At 40.7% G+C, this 22428-nt stretch overlaps 1 protein-coding gene across 1 annotated transcript in view; it reads left to right on the top strand.

The window, feature by feature from the left end:
* Positions 1–1144: 1144 nt before the first annotated feature.
* LIN28A (lin-28 RNA binding posttranscriptional regulator A) overlaps positions 1145–22428 on the top strand; it is a 32209-nt gene continuing 10925 nt past the window's right edge. Inside the window, exons 1-2 of the mRNA XM_026702844.2 lie at positions 1145–1175; positions 2331–2521. Of these exons, the coding sequence (XP_026558629.1) occupies positions 1145–1175; positions 2331–2521 (222 nt within the window). The remainder of the gene's footprint in view (positions 1176–2330; positions 2522–22428) is intronic.

Here is a 22428-nt window from a genome sequence, read left to right as displayed (position 1 = left end):
TTCCCAAAAAGAATGGCGGGCGCGGCAATCAAGACCATTCATCAAAGAAAGAGGCTTAACTTGCTAATGGAGAAAGGAATGGAGAGGGAAGGAGAGGGAGGGGCCTCTCTTTTTAAACAGGTCGTTTAGGATCAAGCTGATTCGATCCTAACCCAACGGGCTAAGACCAGCAATGGGCGCGTCACTCTCTCTCTCTCTCTCTCTCTTTCTCCCTCTCTCTGGGTGTCAATCATTAGAATCTCCCGGTCTCTTGGCAATAGCAGAAAGTAGTCCGGATAGGAAGAAGGCGCTCCTTACCTCCCCCGGCAGGTAAACCCGCCCCTCTCTTCCAATTCACCAAATCGAGGAAAAATAGCACTCCCCCCCCCCACCTTTGGAATGGCCAAAGTTGATGGGTGCGATCGTCACGTGGCGAAAGTGTGTGCGTGCGCGCGCGACCTCCCTCCCGCCGCGCACGGCCCGCTTCCTCCCCCCTCCCCCTCTTGAACCCGAACCCAACAGAACCCCGATCATGACCGCCCTGCGGGCTTCCAGGGAACCCCTCCCCTTCGTGTTCCAAAGGCAGCAAGATTGATAACGTGTGAAAACGAAAGTTGAAGGGATGGTGGGGGGGGAATGTTGGGTTAGTGTGTTGTGCGTGTGGGTTTTTTTTTAAACTTTTGACACTAACCAGGATTTCTCCCCAAACCACCACCCCACCCCACCCCCCTCCCGGTTTCCCGGCTCCAGCCTGCCGGACGGGAGGCAAGAAGGTTACGTTTTTTGGTCTCCAGAGAGAGAAGAGCGCAGAGATTGGGGGAGGGGAGGGGGAGAGGAGGCGGGGAGGGGAGATCTCGCAAGGTTCGGCGTTGAGGGAATTCTATTGTCTCTCCCGAAAATTTGGGAAGCCATAGGAGGCCTCGGGCCCTCCCACCGCTATTGTTGCCACGAAGATGTAGCAAACCTTTGGGCTGGCTTTTTCGTCCCTCCTCTTGTTTTTGAATCTTCCCCCACCCCCTCCTGTCCTCTTCCCCCCCCTCCCCTCCCCTCTCTCTCTTTTTTTGGGGGCAGGGGAACTGCGGTGACACCCTCTCCGAAGCAGGCTGGCAGAGAGGAGGGGAAGCGGCTCCTGCTAAGAGTCCACCATTTCCATCAGGGGTGCAGAATGGGGTCTGTTTCTAACCAGCAGTTTGCAGGTTAAGTGAAATTTTCCTATCCAATTTTCCTCCCCCCCCCCCTCTCGTAAAATGTAGGCCTTTCTCCCTCGCCTCTCTTTCGTCTTCTTTCACTTTTCCTTCACTTCTTGTCCATCCTAGTTTGGACAAAAAAAAATTAATATCATAATTCTGCGCTCAAAGAGATATTTCTGGTTTCTTCTAATATCGAACCGGCCCCCTTTCGCGTGAAAAGACTTACCATTTCTACCCCCGTTTCTTACTTTTATTTCATTTTTATGACTTTTTTTTTTGAGGGAGGGGGGCACTATATCCTCTTCCTTGGTTTGCCATGTGCTTTTTTTTTTCTTTTAGGAAAGGAGGTGGAGGAAAGAGCTTGGAAACTTTTTGCCGTATTTGGCAGCTGGAGATGTATTATTTTTAAACGAGAAGGGCTGGGGTGTTATTTTTTTTGTTTTTTTAAAAAGGCGCACGTACAGATTCCCAAATGGTTTCGGGAGAGGAAAACGTTGCCCTTTCTGCCTTGCATTGTTTTCCCTTCAGTCTGCATTTTGCATTCGACTTCTTCACCAGCCTTTCCAAACTTCGAGGAGAATTTTCCAAAAGGCACCAGGACAGGAGCATTATGGGGTTTTATTTTCTCCCATCCCCTAAAAATATCCACCGGCTTCGCTCTCTTCCTCTCACCCCCCCCCCCCCACCTACCTTCTCTTAATGTTGCAAAGTTCGAAAGGAAAATGCAACAAATATATTTTAATATATTTAATATGTTGCCACCTTACGGAATTTGGACGAGCCAAGGGAAATGGCCAATATTTCCGCCCGTCCCCTCCCCCATTCCCGGGATTGTATCTTGTTTAGGGATTCCTCCCCCGGGTCTACCATGGAGGGACGATTAAAGGGTGGGCTTCCCCCACCCCCCGCGCGCCTATCCTCAAAAGAACCCAAGTGAAGGAAGCCGAGGATGCCTCCTCGGCTGGGCAGGAATTCCAAGCTGGTCTCCGGGCAATCGCGGCATGGCGGGGCGAAGGTGGTGTAGGCTGACCGAAAGACAAGCCGGTTTCCCCCACCCCCCTCGGGCCGCCCAGGGCGTCTCGTCCACCGGCAATAGGAAAGCGAGGGGGAAGCCGCCTTCCTGGACTCGCCTCGACTGATGAACCGCGTGTATGCTTCTAGGTGGCTGCGCGAAGGCGGGCGAGGAAGAGCCCAGCGGGGATTCGCCCAGGCCGGACGAGGAAAGCCAACCGCTGTTGCATGGCGCCGGGATCTGTAAGTGGTTCAACGTGCGGATGGGCTTCGGGTTCCTCTCGATGATCACCAAGGAAGGCATCGCCCTCGATTCCCCCGTGGACGTTTTCGTGCATCAGGTAAGCGGGGGGAGGGACCCGGGGAGGCGGAAGGAGGAGCGGGTCGGAAAGCTCGGATGGGGAAAGGTGGGGGGGCAGCGCGCTTCCTCCAGGAGCTTCGGGGTGTGTGGGCGGGGGGGGAGAGACAGCTTGGGGCCTAAGAGCCCGGCCAGCGTGGGCCTTCGGTGCTGCGGACGCAGCTTGGAGAGAGTTGGCGTCTTCGCGCAAAGTTTGGGAATTGCGCCTTGGGGCGGATGGGCCAGAGGGCATAAAGCAGCGCGGGGCGGGCGAGAGGCTTTTGCAGAAAGCGGGTCCCCGGAGCTCTGCCGGTTCCCACCTTCTCGTTTCTAAGAAGGAAGGTCTCTCTTCTCTCCTTCGCCGAAAGGCCTCCGCGGACCACACCTCGTCCCTGCGCGGTTTTGCTTTTAGGCGCATGTGGGCCTTTCCCCCACCTCCTCCGTCTCCCGCACCTCGCCCAGGCTTCTTTCCTCTTTCGAAGGCAGAAGGACCAGTTCCTGGGCTCCTTTGCTTTCTTTTGCGTCATGGTTAGGTGGCTGTAAAGCGATAGCGGCTTAATTTCATTTAAAACAAAAAAAAAAAAAAAACCCTTCCCCTTTCTTTCTAATAAATGGCCCGCTTGGGACTTTGCCTTTTAAAAATGGGAAGGGGATGCGGAAGAGCCGCGGCGTTAAAAGCAAGCCTTCGTGGTCACTAATCACGATTGCAGTGATGGGAGGGGAAGAAACAGTTGCAAAAAAAAAAAAAAATCTTCACAGGGAGCTACTGAGTGTAAAATCTTCCTGTCGCAAATGAAGAGGAAAAAGGATAGGAAGACAAGGCCTTATTCGCCTTGATTTCCATGGGGTAGAGACACAAGGAAGAGGATTCCGTGCTGCAGCACAGAACTAAGGAGTCATAACTAAATACATGATAATCAAATATCTTAACTTTGTTAACTTAGCTTCTTAGCATGGTATATTTGCTTTAGCAAGGCAACTCTACATTAGGTTGGCTTGTACAACATCCTATGTTACAAATCATGGTTTAAAAGAACAAATGCTGTGTTCACACAATCCACTAAGCCCCGGGGTCCCCAAACTTGGTAACTTTAAGACTTGTGGAGTTTAATTCCCAAAATTCCCAGCATAGCTGGCTGGAGAATTCTGAAAGTTGAAGTCTACAAGTCTTAAAGTTGCCAAGTTTGGAGACCTCTGCACGAAGCTAAAAGCAAACTAACTGGGTTTATGTAGCATTGCTTTATATACACTCTCCAAAACAGTTGGTGATGCTGCCAGCATCCTGCCCTAAAGTATCTTAGTATGGAACATAAAAGTGGTAGAGGACTACTGCTCCTTGAGATGTTGGACTGAACTCCCAGGAGTTTCAGCCAACATGAATGCTGGGAATTGTAGTTCAGCATCTGGAAGGCCATCCTTTCCTCATTTGTGAAAGGACATAGCATTAAAGTTTTTGTGCAATGTTACAATAACACATTTTACTAAGAAAGGCCTTGCTGCCACAATATTTCTTGGCTGCAATCCAGTAGGCATGACAGCTCCTATGCTGCTGATGTCAGGATGATGTGTCTCTGATTAATAAGAGGTGGTTGATATGCTTCCAAAAGTTGCTTGAAGCCCATTGCAGTGTAGTCTATTTCATTATTTGGGAACAATTGCTTTCCAGATGTGTGTGTGTGTGTGTGTGTGTGTGAGGATCCTGTACATACCTAAGATTCAGGTGGCTCTAATGTTGACATTAATAGATCAATACCAAGAATCTTGGGACAAGACAGTAGTACATTTTTGTGGGTAAAAGCTTAGTGACCATAGTATGGGCAGAATACTCAGCTACTGTGTTACGGTCTCCTAAATTCTGATAATTCAGGGAAAGGCTGCCCTTGGGGATTATTTAAAAACATAGGAGTTATTCAAACTAAGCTGGCCTGCGTTATTAATACAATTTTATTTAAGACTTCCACAGGAAACAGTGACCCAAAAAGGGTGTCATGGATGGTACAAGGGAAATTGAATGTCAATTGAGGTGCAGGATTTTTTGTTTTGCAACAAAAGTATAACAAGTGTGGCTTTAAAATCAGAAGTTACAAGGGGAAGATGATTCACAGATGATTTTAAGGATAAGAGAATTTCATGGAAGACAGGCATAACTGATAAGAATCCATTTCAAGTTTATCACTGCTTAAATAAACTTGATATCACCAAGATGGCTCTTAGGCATCAGAACAAAATGGAACTTCCTGTTCAAAGATAGTCTTCTAGATCCTTGTAGGAATGCCACACAATATACTATACCCATGAGTGTCAGAAGAGTTGATCACAGCCGGGAATGGAGAAGGAGGTTGGTAAATGTTATAGGTAAATGTTATTAAATGAATGAAATAAATATATTTGTGTCCCATAGATAAGGAAAGAAATTTACATTAACAAAATTGATTCATGTTGAATTTGAAATACAAGGTACTTTTGTTTTCTTTGCCCAAAGTTCATATCAGCTGACAATAAAATGGTTGCATTTTATATTTCACCCCAAAAAGGGAGGGAACATTGTTTCCTTGCCCCAGATGCAGCTCAAATTTTTATAGTATAGTACTTAATGGAGCTTTCCCAGATGATGGTGGCTATATAGTGGGATTTCTTTCAGAGTATTTCTGTACTGTAAGCCTATCTTTTTCCACATTTTAATCAAGCTTCCCATTTTCTCATTCCTGTTTTCCAAATTCTCTTCCCATTCAGCCTAATGAATAATCCCAGTGAACTCAAAAGCTTGCTCATTATTTTGGCTGATCCTATTAACAGTTATCAGCCAGCTGTGGATTTTACTTTTTCTCTTAAGTGCACCGCATATCTTCCTTTGCTTCTTGAAAGTAAATAATTAATCTGTGAAAAGTAGCACCTTTTGAATTAATTTCCTTGCAAGGGCAAGATAGCCACATTCCTCATTAGGCAGTTTTCTTCACTTTAATCATGTTTGTTCTTACTGCATCAGATAAAATACTGCAGTTTCTGGCTGGTACTTATTTCCTTTGGGGCCATGCCATTCTTGATGGTATTATGCTATCATCCACGTGAAACCTTTTATTGTTTACAGAGGGAAGATAAGCAAAAAGTTCTGATTGTAGATGATCTTGTTTATACAGGTTGAGAAACTGTGGTATAACACCAGTTCTGTAATAGATTTGAATTTAGCGGTACAGGGTCCAAATTATAATAAATGTGTACGCATGCTCCTTCTGATTCAGATGGAGAACAGAATGTTAAGATTTGATCATGAGTAACCCTTCTGAAACAAAACAGTTGTTCAGAAGAAAAGCCTAATTTAAGACAAGAAAATCCACTGTAACAACTAATTGGAAAAAGCTTCAAGATTATCTTTGCTTGGAAACACCTTTCCTTGTTTTAATTTACTTGAGTGGTAACTGAAGTGTGTGTAACGCAATCTTTGGGTAGAGATACAGCCTTTGTGCAACAAAGGCTATATAGACTCAGAAAAAAGCCCCATTAATTTCACCAAGGAATGGTTAGGTGGCCAAACTACAAACAAGATTATTCAGAAGAAGAGATATAGATGTTGACCTAGAAGCAAACCACTGTCCTCAACAGTTTGGAATTCATAGCAGATATCACAATGCTGTAATCTTACACATATTTACCTTGTTAAGTTGAAAGCACTTAGAGGAATGCATATAGGATTGCATTTTCAATGGTGCTAGTTCATATGACTAAATGTAGACTGTCCCTTTTTTTTAAACACAGAAACGATGATTGTAGATTTGATAAGGCTGTGAGGTTTTGAATGCATGCTTGGGTGTGTAAAGTATTTTATGATTCACATTTGCTGGCTTTTTTTGATATGGAATTGTATTTTATAATGTCTGTTCATTATGTAACGAGAGGTAGATGGGAACTCCACTTATTTTCAACTCTTAGATATTAAGTTAGTTGACCCAGGTAGAATTCATACATACATACATATGCAACACATATTAACACACAAAGCTGCTTTGGATAATTCTTTGGAATTTTCATGAAGTTTCACTCACACCCAGGCACATGATAAATCTACAAAACGAATGTATACAGCTCCTGATTTTGGTATTTTATTGACCCTCTACCCCTTCTCTGGGAATGATTTCCCCAAGTAAAGGTTTAGATGAGTTGATGAAAAAGCCTGAAGGGAATAAACCTGGAATGCTGATTCCCCTGTTTTCTTTGGAGAGAGATGCATGGAGGTACATTGGCTTTGTTTTAACCGCCTTGTCTGTTGCTTGGAATGTGGCTGAAATTTAGAGCTTTGGGAGACCTTTGAAACCCATTCCCATCACTTGGAAGGCAAAACAAACATTTTAGATTGATTTTACAACTGATTGCAAGCACTAATAATAGTCTGGTGCAAAAAAATTGAAGGATTCTGGATGTTTTTGTAATGATTTTGTTATGCTCCCATCTATTAGACAAAAATGAACATAACTGTTTATAATTTGTTAGACATATGCATGTTTGGGCCACATGAGGGTAAGGAAACCCTTAACATCAAGCTACTCTTTCCTTCTTAAGATTGACTTTAACCTGCAAACTCCAGGCTGAATGTTTTTCAACTTTCACCCTGCTTCCTTTCCCCTGTTGTTGTTGTTGTAAGAATTGCCTGAAAGAATTCTGGAGATCTTAAAAGCTTGATGCTGTATTGTATAATATTGTACCTTTTTTGTTGACCCTAATAAGGGAATGGCCTAGCTATAAATTCTGATTCTCTCTTAGATCAACACCCTCTTCCTTGTTTCTGTATTCTTTAATATCCAGACATGCTTTTATAGCCACAGTTTCAGGATATTTGTGTTCTACTATGTTGTCAAAATCTTGGGGAACTTCTTAGGACTGTGTTACGCATTCTTTTATTTAAGTGCCTAGTATATTAGATTTCACAAATTTATGGCATAATGATTATAAGTACAACTGATACATCTGATGAAAGCTAATTACAGTGAGTTTAGATACAAGGGGCCGGCCTTTCCTTCAGATGAAGAGTTGAAATCTCAGATCCCAGGGCCACAAAAGGTCTTTAAAAAGCTTTGAATGTTTCTCCCTCAAAACTGACTACCAAACTTTAGTGTGACAGAAGGGAAAATCATGAACTATCCATGTGAGGATGCTATTTAATATTTGACCTGCTTATTTTTAGGAGGGCTGCCTCTAGTATATTATTGTACATATCCAATATTATTGTACATATCAAAATCAGTCATAGCATGTTGCCAAAATCAACTTTTAACTATTGGCCCACAGAAGTTGCATCCCTTGGGGTATGAAAAAAAACTAAAGTTGTTTTTGCTTTTCGTGGCAGGTGCTGTGGGATAGGCAGTAAAAACAAAGGGAATTGCTTTATTTCCTCCTCAAGTTGCCAAAGTTACACAGCTCTGCTTTAGGTGATGGAAAGTACCCAAATGGCTGAAGGATGCTATGTTTAAGATTTCCTGGAAAGTTGCAGCCAATCTAAACAATGTTGAACAAAGTATTTTAGTATAAAGTGTCATTTGAATTTCACATTCATATCCCATACTTCTAGGATAATACATTATCAATAATTCTGTAAGGAAAGGTAAGTTAGGTTATTATATCTCCATCATCACAGTTGGTCATGGATATTTCCAGCTTTAGAACAATAGAGCAAATTATTCCTAACATCAGTTTGTGTTTAAGTAACCTAAGGCACTAGGGAAGATGAAAACTACAGCAAAGCCTCATCCCCAAATTCACCAGAGAAGATGGTTGTACAGACTCTTTTTTGACTTGGTCCAACTAGTAAGTATCTCTTTACATAGATTTTCAGATGTCCTGGCATTAATTCTATATCAAAATGCAAGAAGAAGCATCTGAGAAAGGAGGTAGAAATGACTGATTTTGGAGAGGATGACATTGTCTTTGTTTCTGATGGGGAAATCCATAAAGTATTGAGAATAAGCATTCCGTAGCTTGTTGAACTAGAGATTAATCTCAGGCAGTCCACACTGGTGATTGATAGCATTATTACTCTGTTGATATATTGCTGACATGGCAGGCTTTGGACAGAAATGGTTGGAAACTCTTATGAATTGTTATTGTGGATATTCTGTACGGGTAGAAGAACACATAATTGATCAAAAGTTATTCCTTTTTCCTTAGCCAACACAAGGAAATAATATATAATAACTTGAGCAGCATTGGCTCTGTTTTCAGTTTGTGCTTTGATTGAGAGCAAATGACCAAAAACTGTTTCTTCTGAGTTTTTTTTTAAATATTACCATCTTGAATCTGGTCTTTGAACATCCATTTTCTCAAGTGCTATTCAACAATTGCAAATATAGAAATTCAGAAGGTGTGTCATGCTAGTGTTCCTCCAATTCCCTGTGCTGATGGAGAAAAATGAACAATTATAGTTTTAATTATAATTTTTAACCTAAAACTAATACCCAATTCAAAACTAATACCCAAACTAGGAGAAAATAAAACTTATAAAACCATATGAATTTATTAAAATCTAATTCACACAAAATCACAGAAGTTAAAGCTGTAACATCATGACAACACTAGCAGAACAAATCTAAAATATGACACAGTGTAAGTTTTAGTTAGCCTGGACAAGCAAGTAGGTCTGATTCTGAATTGATTCTGAAAGCTCAGCATCATTTTATGCAGATGTTTTCTAACACAATGCTATTATTCAGAAACACCTATTTATGTGCATTATAACTTAAAATCATGGTATTCTACTGAATGGTATTAGTTCCCTAGTCATAGTGATCTTCAGAAAGCACTGTGAACTCCAAAGCAAATTTATCAACTAGGCCACAAAAATCCAAATGACCACTTGATGGCAGCAAAGGAGAGCATATTCTGTGCTGCCACCTATTGGTCATCTGAATTTTTTTAGAACCCAGATATGTTAGTCTACTCCAGGGGTGTCCAACCTTGGCAACTTTAAGACTTGTGGACTTCAACTCCCAGAATTCCTCACCCAGCTTTGCTTCTGGGAGTTGAAGTCCACAAGTCTTAAAGTTGCCAAGGTTGGACAACCCTGGTCTACTCCATATAATTAATTAGTGTTGTTAAGGAATGGGGCAAGTAATGAATAGCAAAGGGGAGCTTTATATCTCTTTTCAGATGATCAGTAGGTGACTTAAGAGCAGAAGCAGAACAACTCCATTTCAGATGTTGCTTTAACTATGGCCTATGATATTTGGCAAACTGCAGAATGGAGCCACTACATTGGAGCATTTTTGTTTCCTTGGGATCGAGAAATTCCAGCTCAAATAAATTCCTAGATGTACTAAAGAGAATGATATTGAAGTGTTTGACCTCTAAACTGCAATGTCAAATGCATTTTAATATGTCACTATTTTATTTTTCTTGCTTTTCAAATTTGTTTGCCCATATTGCATGGTGTAGGAAGACATTGCTGGGCCAGAAATGGGAACTAGACATGAGTTAACAGATGACCACTGTTTGGAAACCATCACAGGAAAAGAACACAAATCTGGCTTCTTTATCTATGCTTTGTGTCCTCAAAAAAACCAGATGGGGGATTTCTTTAATTGCATGAGGGTCAGAGATAACCCTCTTCTGGTCATTTACATATGTCAATGATAACCCACAGGAAGTAACTGTGGAAGAAAGAAGGGAATTGGCCTCTTTAGATCTATTAAATCACTTTATTACAGGAACCAGGTTTCAATAGCCTGTCCCAGCAGGGGGTTAGTTTCCATCTCCCTCTTTTTCTTCCTCTCTCCAACCGTCCACTTCTAGTTGTCTCATCTGATAACAAAGCAATCAAAATTTTGGCAAAATGGAGAACAGATTGACTTGTCTTCTGTTTTCTCACCTGGCTTTGCAATCTGAACAGATAACATCCAATGGTCATGTATGTGAAAGGCTGCTTTTAGATATTCATCAGAGCTTCCATTATGCTGTTGACAGCCATTTTGCTTCGTGTGGTTTGCATTCCTGCTAAATCTGGTTTACTTGGTGTTTGGTTAACAGTTGGTGAAGTGTTGAGTTGTTTTAGAGTTTCTGTTTGGAGGAAATATTTGTTACTTGCATATTTTTTTGCTGGTCAATGGATCTATGAGGCTCAGGAGCAAAGAGATAACAGCCTCAGGCAATTATTTTCCCCCTTCCCCCAACGCCTAATTCAAGCAATTAGCAATGTGTGTGGGGGTGGAATTTCTCTGTCTTCCCCTATAACTGGAAAGGCCCTGTTGTTGCACTGAAGACATTGATCCGATCCTGGTGTGCATATTTGCTCTACAACTTAGTAGATCTAATCAAGATTTTTGTGTGTGTTCATTTCTCTTACAAATTGAGAAACGTATGAAAATAATTCAGGGTTTTCTTTTTCTTTTATTAGTTAATGCACAATATATTTACATTAGGAACCATTCAATCACCAAAACTGGTAACACAGAGAAACCCTCCTGCCTGTATGAATCAGCTTTTGCACATTAATTTTGACAGCACCAAACCAATCAGGTGGGACAAGTATTTCACACATTCTGTCCGACTCCCATGTTTCAGTCAGGTAAGGACAGTTATCTCAGTCAGCTTGTCTTGTGGTCTCTCTTCTTCCAACTGTAGTCAAACTTCAAATTTGCAGGACTCAAGATTGTTAGAATTATGAAACCTGGATGAATATTATACAGGAATTTAATTCTGCTTTACTCAACATATCAGACAAACCATTATGTAAAGTTTTTGTTGGCTCAGTGTGTGAACCTAGCTATTGTTTATTCAACATACCACAGTTAAATAAACTTGGAATACTATTAATGTATTTACTTATATGCAATTTAATAAATAAATGTATCATCATTTCTTGAGCTCAAGGAAGCTTATATAGGACCCTCCCTTTATTTAATCCCCAGAACAACAATCTTGTGAGGTAGGTTGGGCTGAATGAGAGTGATTAGCCATGTTGCTAAAATACAAATGATGTTTTGGGTGAAAATAATCCAACTGCTACTCCTCTCCAAAAGAACCAGGAGTAAGATAATAAGAATGAGTAGTAAATATGAGATATGGAATAACGTTTGGGAAGGAAATGGTGAATTGGAAAGAGAGTTGGAGGCAAGGGAAGTGAGAGAGGAGAATGCTTTGCTTTAAAGGAGGGTCTCCAGTATTGTTTCTCTATCTCAAAACTTTAAGATGTGTGGATTCAATTCTCAGAGTTCTGGGAGTTGATATTCAGATATTTTAAAATGGCTGAGACTGAGAAACACTGTTCTTTTAACTTAAATCTAGCAGCCCAAAGATTACCCCCTTGTACCACCTTTAAATCTTCATAACAATACTGTGAAATAAGTTAGGGTAAGTTATGGTAGCTGGCTTTTGATCACTCAAGGATAAGCTTCACCCATCACTATTATTTTTGTTACCAGATTCAGCCATTTTTTGGATTCTCATGATAACACCAAGTGAGACATAGAGTAGACATAAGACACTAGCCTCTCCCCATAAAAACCTAGCTAGCCATGGTTTCAGTTTTTAAAAGTTGGTATGGTGTGTGAATCTAACAGTAGAGACTTTGAATTCAAATCACCATGGAGTTCATTTAAGATTTCAACTCAATTGTCTCTGGTCCAAATTCCTGGATTTAAAACTCTTAATCTCCCACCCCTTATGGAACTTTTCTGTATGTTCTGGCTGATTGGTGTTGTAGTCCAAAACCTCCAAATGATGGCAAACTGGACAGGCTGCTTTAATAATTGGGGCCCACCATCTAGGACTTCATAAAGGAGGACTGAAGCGCACCCACAAGTTAAATGTCTTGCATTAGGAATGAAGCTACACATCAGATGAAAAAGAGGCAGTCAATCGGAGAGAAAGGTCTTCTTTGCTGGCCAGCATTTGCCTCCAGGGTGAATGTACGCGCTCAGGTCTCTTAAGGGCAAATGGAGCCAGGCGGCACCTTTTCTTGAAAGGGCACTGCGGGGAGAAAATGCTGAGATAATCAGGCCATTGTCTGCAAGCAGCTTCTCTCTGGGATTGCTAAATTCCTGGGAAAGGCCACCGTCTTACTTGGGAAGAATTCATTTAAGGATGGATTTGCCTTAGAGACATTCAGTTGCTTGGGTTGTTTCTTTTCTTCTCTTCCTCTTTTCTTGATCTGGAACTGCTTCCAGTTCAAAAGAGCAAAAGTTTAACCAATCCTACAGAAACCTAAAAGTCAGAAATGAATTGTGGGTAGATGCCGCAGAATTCAATATTAAGAAACCTAGAAGTGGGTAGTTTAAATTAATTAGGGGACATCTAAAATGCAGTCTCCTCATCCAGCCCTGTCAAAATCTATGCCCTTCTTTTAGCTGGGGATGACTGGAATTGCAGTTCTATCTGGATAGTCCCAAGTTAAAGGAGCACAGTTATTACTTTCTTGATCAATTCTTGCTTTATTTAAGGCTTCAATTCCTTTTCATTCAGCTAGGATGGAGCAGGGATATGCAGAAAGTAGTTTGGAAAATGCAGATGAATACTTGGATCCTGGCTAAATATTGGTGGGGAGAACACTTGAAAAATAGCTAAGAGCATTGTTGAATTAAGGTACCATGCTGAATTAAGGTACACTGTGCTGCATCAAGGTTGTGGTTACCTTGAAAACCAGGTACACAATTAAAGAGTTTGGAAGTAAGCCTAGTCAATCTGGTCCACTCAACTTCTCCCACCAAGAACCTCCAGATCTATAGACATCATCTTCCAGAATGCTCAGTAATGGTCAAGCGGTTTGGGGAATTCTGGGAGTTGAAGTCATGTACCTCAAGTTACTGGAATTTTGCAATTATAATCCCAAACTCTGCTTGGAAACCTCTAGGAAGAAAATACTACCAGATCAATAATAATTTTATATTGAACAATTCTTGCTTGCTGATAATGTTAAGCTGAAACCTACAGTATCTTGTCTTTTTGTTCAAATTGGGTAACAAAAGTCCAAGAGATAAATAAAATAATATACACATCCAAAATACAATAAAAATATATGTATATTTAAAGATGATTCTTTCCCTGAGCTTCCCAAAGGAGAAATAGAAGCATTATTAAACCAGGATAGATTCTATGCTGATTCCTTCATATTGTTTTCCTGCTATGTATATACAATTGGTATCTTCCAGTCTGTTGGTCTCTCTGCATTTACAGCATATCCTATAAATAGAGCTATTCTTGAATGAAACTTGTGTACAATAAAACATGGCTGTCAAAATCTGGATTGGCATTTTTCAGATGTGAGCATATTATACAAATTTTAAAAGGAATTCCTTAGCTGCTTGTTAGTTCTAAACCTGGTTAACCCCCTCCCCCCAATGGTTCAGGAGCCAGTCCTAACATATTGTGCTGCCTTTGCTTTGAGATCATTGCTGAAAAAGCCTTCAGTCATTTCAAAGAGGAGGAAAGGATCTTTTAAAACCAATCATTCTCTTTGAACTATCATTTCTACTGCAACTTCCAGCCTTAACTGCCATGTAATAAATGTACACGATTCCCTGTGAAACATGGAGCACTAACTGTATTCTCCTTGAAACAAATCATGGCTACAGAGTTATACGCTACAATGGACTAGTCTGATTTTTCCATCACAGAGATTTCTCATAGCTAAAATCACTGGTGGGTATTATTTGATAATGAGACAAGAGCCACATCTCTACCTGATCTGATCCTTTGGTGTACATGGTGCACATTCTATCTGGGAAAAATTGATTTGATAGACAATAATATTTGTAGCTCAGGGCTGTACTGTGGGATTCTTGGTGCTCTCTGAGTTTGCTTTGAGTACACCACATACTCTTCTAGCACTGATGATGTTACCTAGTTGGATAATTAAATGTCTGCAAGAAAACAACCAAACTCTGAGAGCACCAAGGACCTCACAAAGCTTGATTTAGTTTACTTGTGTGAACCTATCTTAGGCTGGAATTGTATATTTAATGAAGCTTACTTCTATGAAAGTATGTGTAGCACTACATTATCAGTGTAGTGTGGTTTGGTGAACAAAGATGCTATGTAGATTTCTTTAACTATGCAAGAATGTCTGTGTCACCTTGAACAACAATTCTGTGAATACCCCCAATGAAGGGGCAATTAACAATGTCATATATTTGTAGAGCCATCTACAGTTCAACACGATAATGGATATAGACTGGTAAAAACTGAAACTTGTTCTGTCACAAATTGCTTTCTTTTGATCTGATGAGGGGTGGGAAATGCCACATCAGATCTGCTTAGCCTAGTATTTATTCATTTTTGCTACAATAGAGTTTTACAAGAATGAATGTCTGTATAAAATAACTATGCTCCACTGATCTGCAAGAAAAAATGAGGATTAGCCCCATATGCCTGTTACATTTTATTTCCTTCCGGCCTCATTTAATAAAGATAAACTTCTCCTGTAGCATAAAGTTGTATACCTGAAGAAGGGGAAAGTAATCTGCCAAGTAAAATTCAATTTAATATTTACAACGGTTCTTGGCACATTTGTGATCTGCAATATTTTATAAGAGGTGTATAGCAGCTAAAGACCATTTTAAACCATTGACAAATTCTTAAAAGTTCTGAAATATCTAGGTCAAATCTTAAATTGTAACAGAAGAGGACCAGATGGACTTCCAGCCATATTATTTTATACTATAAGGCCCTATTATGGAAAAAATGCTAGGCTAAAATCCTTTTGTTAAGCCTTTAGATGCTGCAAGGAATGTGATTTTTTTTTAAAAAATGTGATAGCATCTGCTAGGAACTAAAAAACATTCATTTTCAGAAATATAGGAAGTTGACTTGGTTATTTGCTTGATGACATTAGCATTTCACATATTTTGCTCTTAATGACTCTTAACATTGGCATCCCATGCTGTTTTAAAATACTTTGCACCCTGTAGCAATTGGAGGATCTATGGCTAAAAACAATGTTTGGGTTGTTCTCAATTAGTTGACCAGTCCTATGATAGACATCTCACTCCCAAATACTTACTTTTTGGGTTTACATCTGGACTGTGTGAGTGTCTTAAAGGTTACTGGGGAAGGCAGGTTTCTAGATAGCTTTCATTTCCCCAAGCTTGAGGTGGAGAGATGGTGAGATAGAGATGGCTGTAGACTTCTTGACATAAGTCTTAAAAATTATGGCTTTGGAACTAAAGAACTAGTACAATCTAGATAATAAAGTCCAATTAAGCTTTGGTTTTGTGAAATAGGCTTGTTTGCTGGAAAATATTGTTTTATTCTTTAATTATGATGTAATGGTATGTCTTTTGTGGCTATGGTGTGACCCCCTGCTTAGTCTCTTAAGTGAGGCTGACATAGTTTGCATAATGGTTTGTTTACTAAGCACAGTTGTTTGGATTTGCACATTGCATTAAAATGGAGTATGGTTGGATCTTTCCATAATAGCTTGTTAGAATTTTGAAATGAAAGAGAAACAATAGAACAAATGTAGATCTAGATCTGAGTGCTCATTCTACATAAAATCCTATTTTGAGAAGCACATTGATGATGATGAAAGTTAAATATCAGATCCAACATTTTGTGAGCAGTTCTGTAATTTGAGCCTATCACTGACAGTCTGTGAAACAGGATGGCTCTAAAAGTTAATAACTTGTACAGAACTATGACTTGTTTTCAGCTTATTTGCGAAGGAAAGTATAATGACTGGATTAACACAATCAAATCGGAACTAACCGCATTATAGTTTAATCTGAGATAAGAACTGAGCTATTGCCATCTTTCTGATCATTTTAAGAGTACATGAGTAAATTATATATATAATTCTATACATTTAGAATGATGAATAGATCAGAAAGATGGCAATAGCTCAGTTTACACATACACACACACACACCAGTATGCATGAACGTAAGTAGCACATATGCTGCCTTGGGCTTTTCAAAGGTGGAATACAGATTTCATTTAATTAACAATATAAAGTTAGAGCTTGCTGATTAAATAGGTTGTAGTAGAGATGCCTACTACATAGTACTACGTATGTAAAAGTAAAAACTATATTATCTTGTTCTACTATGCTAAAAAGAGTTGGAAGTCAATGCTTTTCTCCCCCTCCCCACTTTTCCCCTACACTTTCCTCTCTTCACTTTTCCTGCCTCTACTTTCCCACTAGATTCGTTTTCCTTTGTAATTTTATATTTTAATAAACCACTAAAATTCTTGAAAAAAAAAGAATGACAGCTGTAAAAATAAAACAAACAAATAAATAGAGAGAGGGGAGACAGACCAGACAGACACCATTCAGGAATATAAATTACATCTTTGGTTTAACATTTGTATGCATAATTTATTATGGATTCTGATTCATAGTCCATTCCTATGAATTTAAGAATATGTAAAAAGAGATGCTGTTTTTCTCTGTCTACTGAAAGAGCCAAAAATGATTTCATGCCAGACTAGCTAGAATAAAAATAAAGATATTGCAAATTTACTCATAGGTTAAAATAAATTCCACCTTAGAAATGGTGATAGTGGAAATGCAGTGAAAAATGCTCAAATTTGGCACTTTGCCCACCCTTGATATTCCTGATAGAAAGCTGTTGAGAAAAGACAAAGAAATTCACAATTAAATTAAGAATGTGTCTTATGGTTTCACCCCTGTGTTACAACAGAACTGGTACATACCTCTTAGCTGGCCCAGGAATTAGCAGCCCATCACTATCACTCATTGGTGACCTGATGCCAAAACAGTAACCTGGGCTGATAATTAATGATTATTAATCTATTTTCTGAGTATGTAGGATACATTTGAACCATAAACAAAGTAAGCAAGCTGAGTTTGCATATCAAGCCAAACCATAAAAAATGCAAAAACCGAAAACACCAATCAGATTTAACATTTGGAGCTTTTTAAATGTATGGCATGAAAACAACATTTTCAGAATCTAGTTTCTTTCATAAAAGGAGGATCTAAATGCAAATCCCCCATTCTGTATTTACTGTAGCGTTGATGTGGGCATTTTAGACAAAGAACAGTAGAAGAGCGTTGGGTAATCATTTAGGTAACCAGTGGGCAACTATCTCTGAAAGCATTCTCTTAGGCTCTTATTAAACATTATTTTTTCCGATAAAGTACTCTACAATCAGGCAGAACAGGGAACATGGCAGATAAAATGGACAAGATTTGCAGGCGTGTTTACTACCTGCTTGTAAGTTAGCCAGGCTAATTTATAGGCAAGAAAGAAATTGGAATCAGGAATATATCAGTAGTTTACATGACTGTTTGGCTTGAAATAGAGGCGGAGTGACTGTTTTGTGGGTGAAGACCGCATTTAACACTTATGTGATGCTGAAGGACAACAGTAGACACCACCATTGTGCGAAACGAATTGAATTTTACTAGCGGATTTATTAAGGCGAGTTTTGTGGGGCATCTCCTCTCTTCCCCATCAGTGTAATTAGCTAAAATATATCTTGCTGCCTTCATTGCAGTTGCCTGTTTTCAGTAACTTCCCGTGCTTCCAAGGGATACAAAAACAAAACACCAAGCTTGAGGGCTGAGAATGCTCAGCTCTGACCTGGGTGTATGTTGGTATGGTGGGAATAAGCATTCCCAGAATCAGTGAATAAAGCTGGAGGTGACCATTTATATCCTTCTTCGGAACTGGTGAGGAAAAGGAAGCTTGTGCGCGGCCACATCTTGTCAATGCTTTTGGCTTGTTCAAATTTCATCAGGATTGTGATGGATTGCTTATTTACAGTCTCCAGTGACAGAATTTACGGTGGGAAGGTTATTTCTGCGATGGCCACTTACATGTTTGCCATGATGGTAGAATATTGCATGTGGATGTTGTGTTTGTTCAGCCCCGCTTTTAACAAAGGGAGCTTCACTGAGATCCGCAGAGGCAGCAAAAGAGAACAGTAAGGTGGGCAGTCAATATCGTTCAGTTGGTTCAGATCTGAAAATGGCCAATGGGTGACACTCTTCCCAACGTTTAATCAGTCTGTGCTTTCTGCTATGGGTGTTGTTGGTTCTACTCTCCCCTGTGATCCCTGCACATTTTGGGTACTGTCAGCCAGTGCAACTGCAACAGAACCTTGGTCGCATTGCAATATTCCAGTGGTGGATATAAGGTGTCTGTATTTAGGATGAAAACCATGTTTATAAAATTGGACTGAATCCCCACCGAACATACTTTTTGGTTGTCCTGGCATGGTCGGAGAATCCTGTGATGGCTTCTTAAACGGGATGGCAGGTCTGCTGCTATGGGGACAGATCTGCAAGGGCTGTGGACTGCCCTCTACCAAAGATTCGGGGCTTCAGGAATGCCCCCCCCTCCTCCCCTTGTACAGGGACAACTTTAGTCTTCTCCTTTTCCTTCTCCTTTTTTTCCCCCCTTCTCCTTCCCCTTTCATTTTTTTTTTTCGTTTTTTTGGAGATGGCCTGGGAATTTTCCTGCTTTGTGTGTGGTGTGCCGGGATGAGGGGCTTTGGGCCTCTTCCTTTCAGATGCAAGGGGGCTATTTGACTAATTCAATGGGGCTTCAGTTTGATTACCTATCTGATAACAGAGGAATTCGAACAATGTGTGTGTTTTGGGAAGGAGCGGGGAGGGCTTGGGATGTTCTGAAGACCACCAGCTTCTTTTGCAGGTCACTTCAAAAGACCCAGGGCAGGAGGGAGGGAGGGCCGGGGAGGGGAAAGGAGCCTTCCTTGCAATTTTCTCTCCCTTGTTCCCCAAGGGAAGACAAGATTGCCTTTGGGGGCGGGGGTGGGTTGACCAATCTCTCAAGCACTCCTCAAAATAAACAGCAGTATTTCACTCAGCCAAGAGAGAGAGGCAGGCGTTGGTGTAAGCGGACGGCGGATGGTGTTAACTCCCCCCAATCATCTATATTTATCAGAGACATGTTGGTGTCAGACCTCGATGTAAATGGCTATTTGGGAGATACTTTGTGTGAACAAGTCCATCTGTAGAAACTCCGGTGGGTTTGAGCTGGGTTATCAATGCCTCTTAACACTTAAAAGTTTGTCTCTGCCAATATTAACCCAGATTTAGATCACTGCGGTAGACCCAGAAGGTGGAAACAGCAGCCAGCAGAACTGTCTCAGTTGTGGGTCTCCCTGTTTTGAAATCCGCCGGGAAAGTTTTGCCAGTTCTCACATAACTAAAATTGAAGCAACGGGCAACTGATAGGAGGAGGAAGCCAGTGCTCTGGGGTCACACACTAAAACCCGTTGAAAGCTCCAAATTGCACCAAAACAGTGCAGGATATTTCTATTGTTTTTACAGGTGGTCCTTGACTTATGGCCACAGTTGAGCCCAAAGTTTCCATTGCTAAGCAAGGCCATTTTTAAATGAGTTGTGCCCCATTTTACAACCTTTCTGCCACAGTTAAGCAAATCACTGCAGTCGTTAAGCGAATTGTGCAGTCATTAAGCAAATCTGCCTTACCACATTGACTTGGCTTGTCCAAAGCCTGCTGGGAAGGTTATGAACGATTATCACATGATTCCCAGCACATCCGAACAGATTGTTAAGGACTACCTGTAATTGTCTGCCTGGCGGTTTTATTTTTGATTTTTATCTTGTTTTTGTTGCCAGTTATTTTTGAACATCCCTTTGTGCTCTTGTTATAAAGAAAAAGCACAGCGATCATGGGGTGTGTGATTTGTTTATAAAGATACTTTGGGGAAGGTCTCGAGAAGCTTCTTAAGGTTTTCTGAGAAGGAACATGCTTTGTAGTGGACAAGGTGAGTAACTGAAAATAGCACCAGCTTTGTTTCATTTTTGTAGATCTGTGTTTCTGAAGCTTGGCAACTCTTAAGATGTCTGCACTTCAATTCCCAAAATTCCGCAGTCAGTATATGGGCTGTGGAATTCTGGGAGTTGAAGTCCAGACATCTTAAGAGTTGCCAAGCTTGAGAGAGACACTATTCTGGATGGTAGGAATAATAAGACAATGTGGGAAGGCAGATTCTCTTAACCGCCGCATGGTTCACTTAACAGTCGTGGCAAAAAGTTCACAAAATTGGGCATGGTGCTAAATTAAACTATCGTTCAGCAGAAGCTAGGCAAACTGTCATCTACACATCATTGCAATGTGGTTTGTTTGGGGATGATAATACATGGGAATGCAATTGATGTTTTGTACACCAAGATTTAAGATTTGGTAGGTTGTGTGAATATTTGTAAAAATGGAAGCCAGTTTTGGCAGAAAGGCAGGGTAATGACCTGCTAAAAAGGATTTACCAAGATAATACTCCCCTGGTATGAAATGCAGCTCTAATGGATGAAGAAAGTTTTGTCTTTGGAAGGCACTCTGTGGGAAAAGCTGATTTGTGGGAAATCTTTTGTTTTACTCTGTGGATTAAAAGCAAATTGATCTAAATTGCAGGAGGTGGAACAGCAATATGGCAGAGGAGACCAGAGTATCTTTTTGAATTATTTGAGATTAAGCCTGAAGGAGAATTCACAAACTGATTTGCTTGTTGCCACACCTGTGCACGTGCACACACACACATGATTATATCTATCAAAATTGTTCAGCAACCACTTTGGTGGATGTACTTTGTATATAGCAAGAATCAAATCACTGGGTGAATTCTCCATGCATTATACTCGGATACTCTAGTGAAAGGGTCTTCAAACTTGGCAAGTTTAAGACTTGTGGACTTCAACTCCCAGAATTCCTGACCTAACATGACTGGAGGAGGAATTCTGGGAGTTGAAGTCCACAAGTCTTAAAGCTGTCAGGTTTGAAGGCCCCTGCTCTAGGGGAATGTGGCCCGTCTGAAAGAGCATCTGAATGAACGAACATTAGCCAACTTCAGCTGATTTTGAAAAAGATAGGAAACATAGATTGGGAGATGGAAAACATCCTGGAAGAATGTAATAACAAAAAAACCTAAAGAAACATATACATGAGATTATTTAGCAGTCGGTATGAATACAGAATACATCTTCACGGCCAGCAGATAAAACTCTCTAACAGTGTGCAGTAATAGTATAAGTACAAGGCAAGCAACATTAATCAATGTGTGAACAGTGGTGGTGTTTGCAGACAAAGGTATGTCTGTTTTCTACCACAAAACATTACACAACATAACTGTATTTTTCGCACTATAAGACACACTCCCCCTCCCACAAAAGTGGGTAGGAATGTCTGTGTGCCTTAGGCAGTGAATGTTGTTGAAGCCCCGCCCACCCGCTGGCCCCACCCTTCAGCCTCTGCCTCCCAGCAATTTGCCTTCTTGCAATAAACAGCAAACAGCCTGGTCAGCTTCAGCACACCTTGATTTAGCAGCTGATTGACACATAGGCCAAAAATGGGGTGTGCAGAGGCAGCAATAGATGGCGATGGCAATGGGTAATGGCGATCCCCATGATCCAGCCACCAATCAGCTGCTTGTGCTAAATCAGGCTGTGCTGAAACTGACCAGGTTGTTTGCTGCAAGGAGACAAATTGCTGGGAAGCAGAGGCAGATTTTTTTTCTTTCTTGTTTTCCTCCCCAAAAGTTAGGTGTGTCTTATGGTCTGGAGCGTCTTATAGTACAAAAAATACGGTAATTTCTCACAGCTTTCCCCAAATTTGTACCCTTCCAATTAGTGGGCTGGAAATGATGTTATCCCAATATACCTAGAAGGTACAAGTGTAGGAAATCTGTGCTAGGAAAAACAATGGAAGTCATAATTATTTGCAAGCTTAATTCAAAGGCTTATTTCTTATTTTCTTTGTGTTGGATGGTGGGGTCCCTTGCATTGTTATGTAGTCAAAATTGTAAGGAGAGTGGTTTGCAGCATTCTTAGAGTCGGGCCCACCTACTGATCTCTATTTACATGGGAGGGGGTGTTAAATGGCCCCATCAGGATGTCATACTGGGAAGAGGCTTGGAGAGGAATCGGGAAATGGAGTAGAGAATCCAAATCCTGAACCAAAACAAAATATTTTGCACTGCAGAGTC

The sequence above is a fragment of the Pseudonaja textilis genome, chromosome 10 (assembly GCF_049901715.1).
Source record: "Pseudonaja textilis isolate UNSWEBS1 chromosome 10, rPseTex1.2, whole genome shotgun sequence".
Taxonomy (NCBI): domain Eukaryota; kingdom Metazoa; phylum Chordata; class Lepidosauria; order Squamata; family Elapidae; genus Pseudonaja; species Pseudonaja textilis.
The sequence above is the reverse complement of the archived record's forward strand: the minus strand, read 5'-3'. Positions and strand labels throughout refer to the sequence as shown.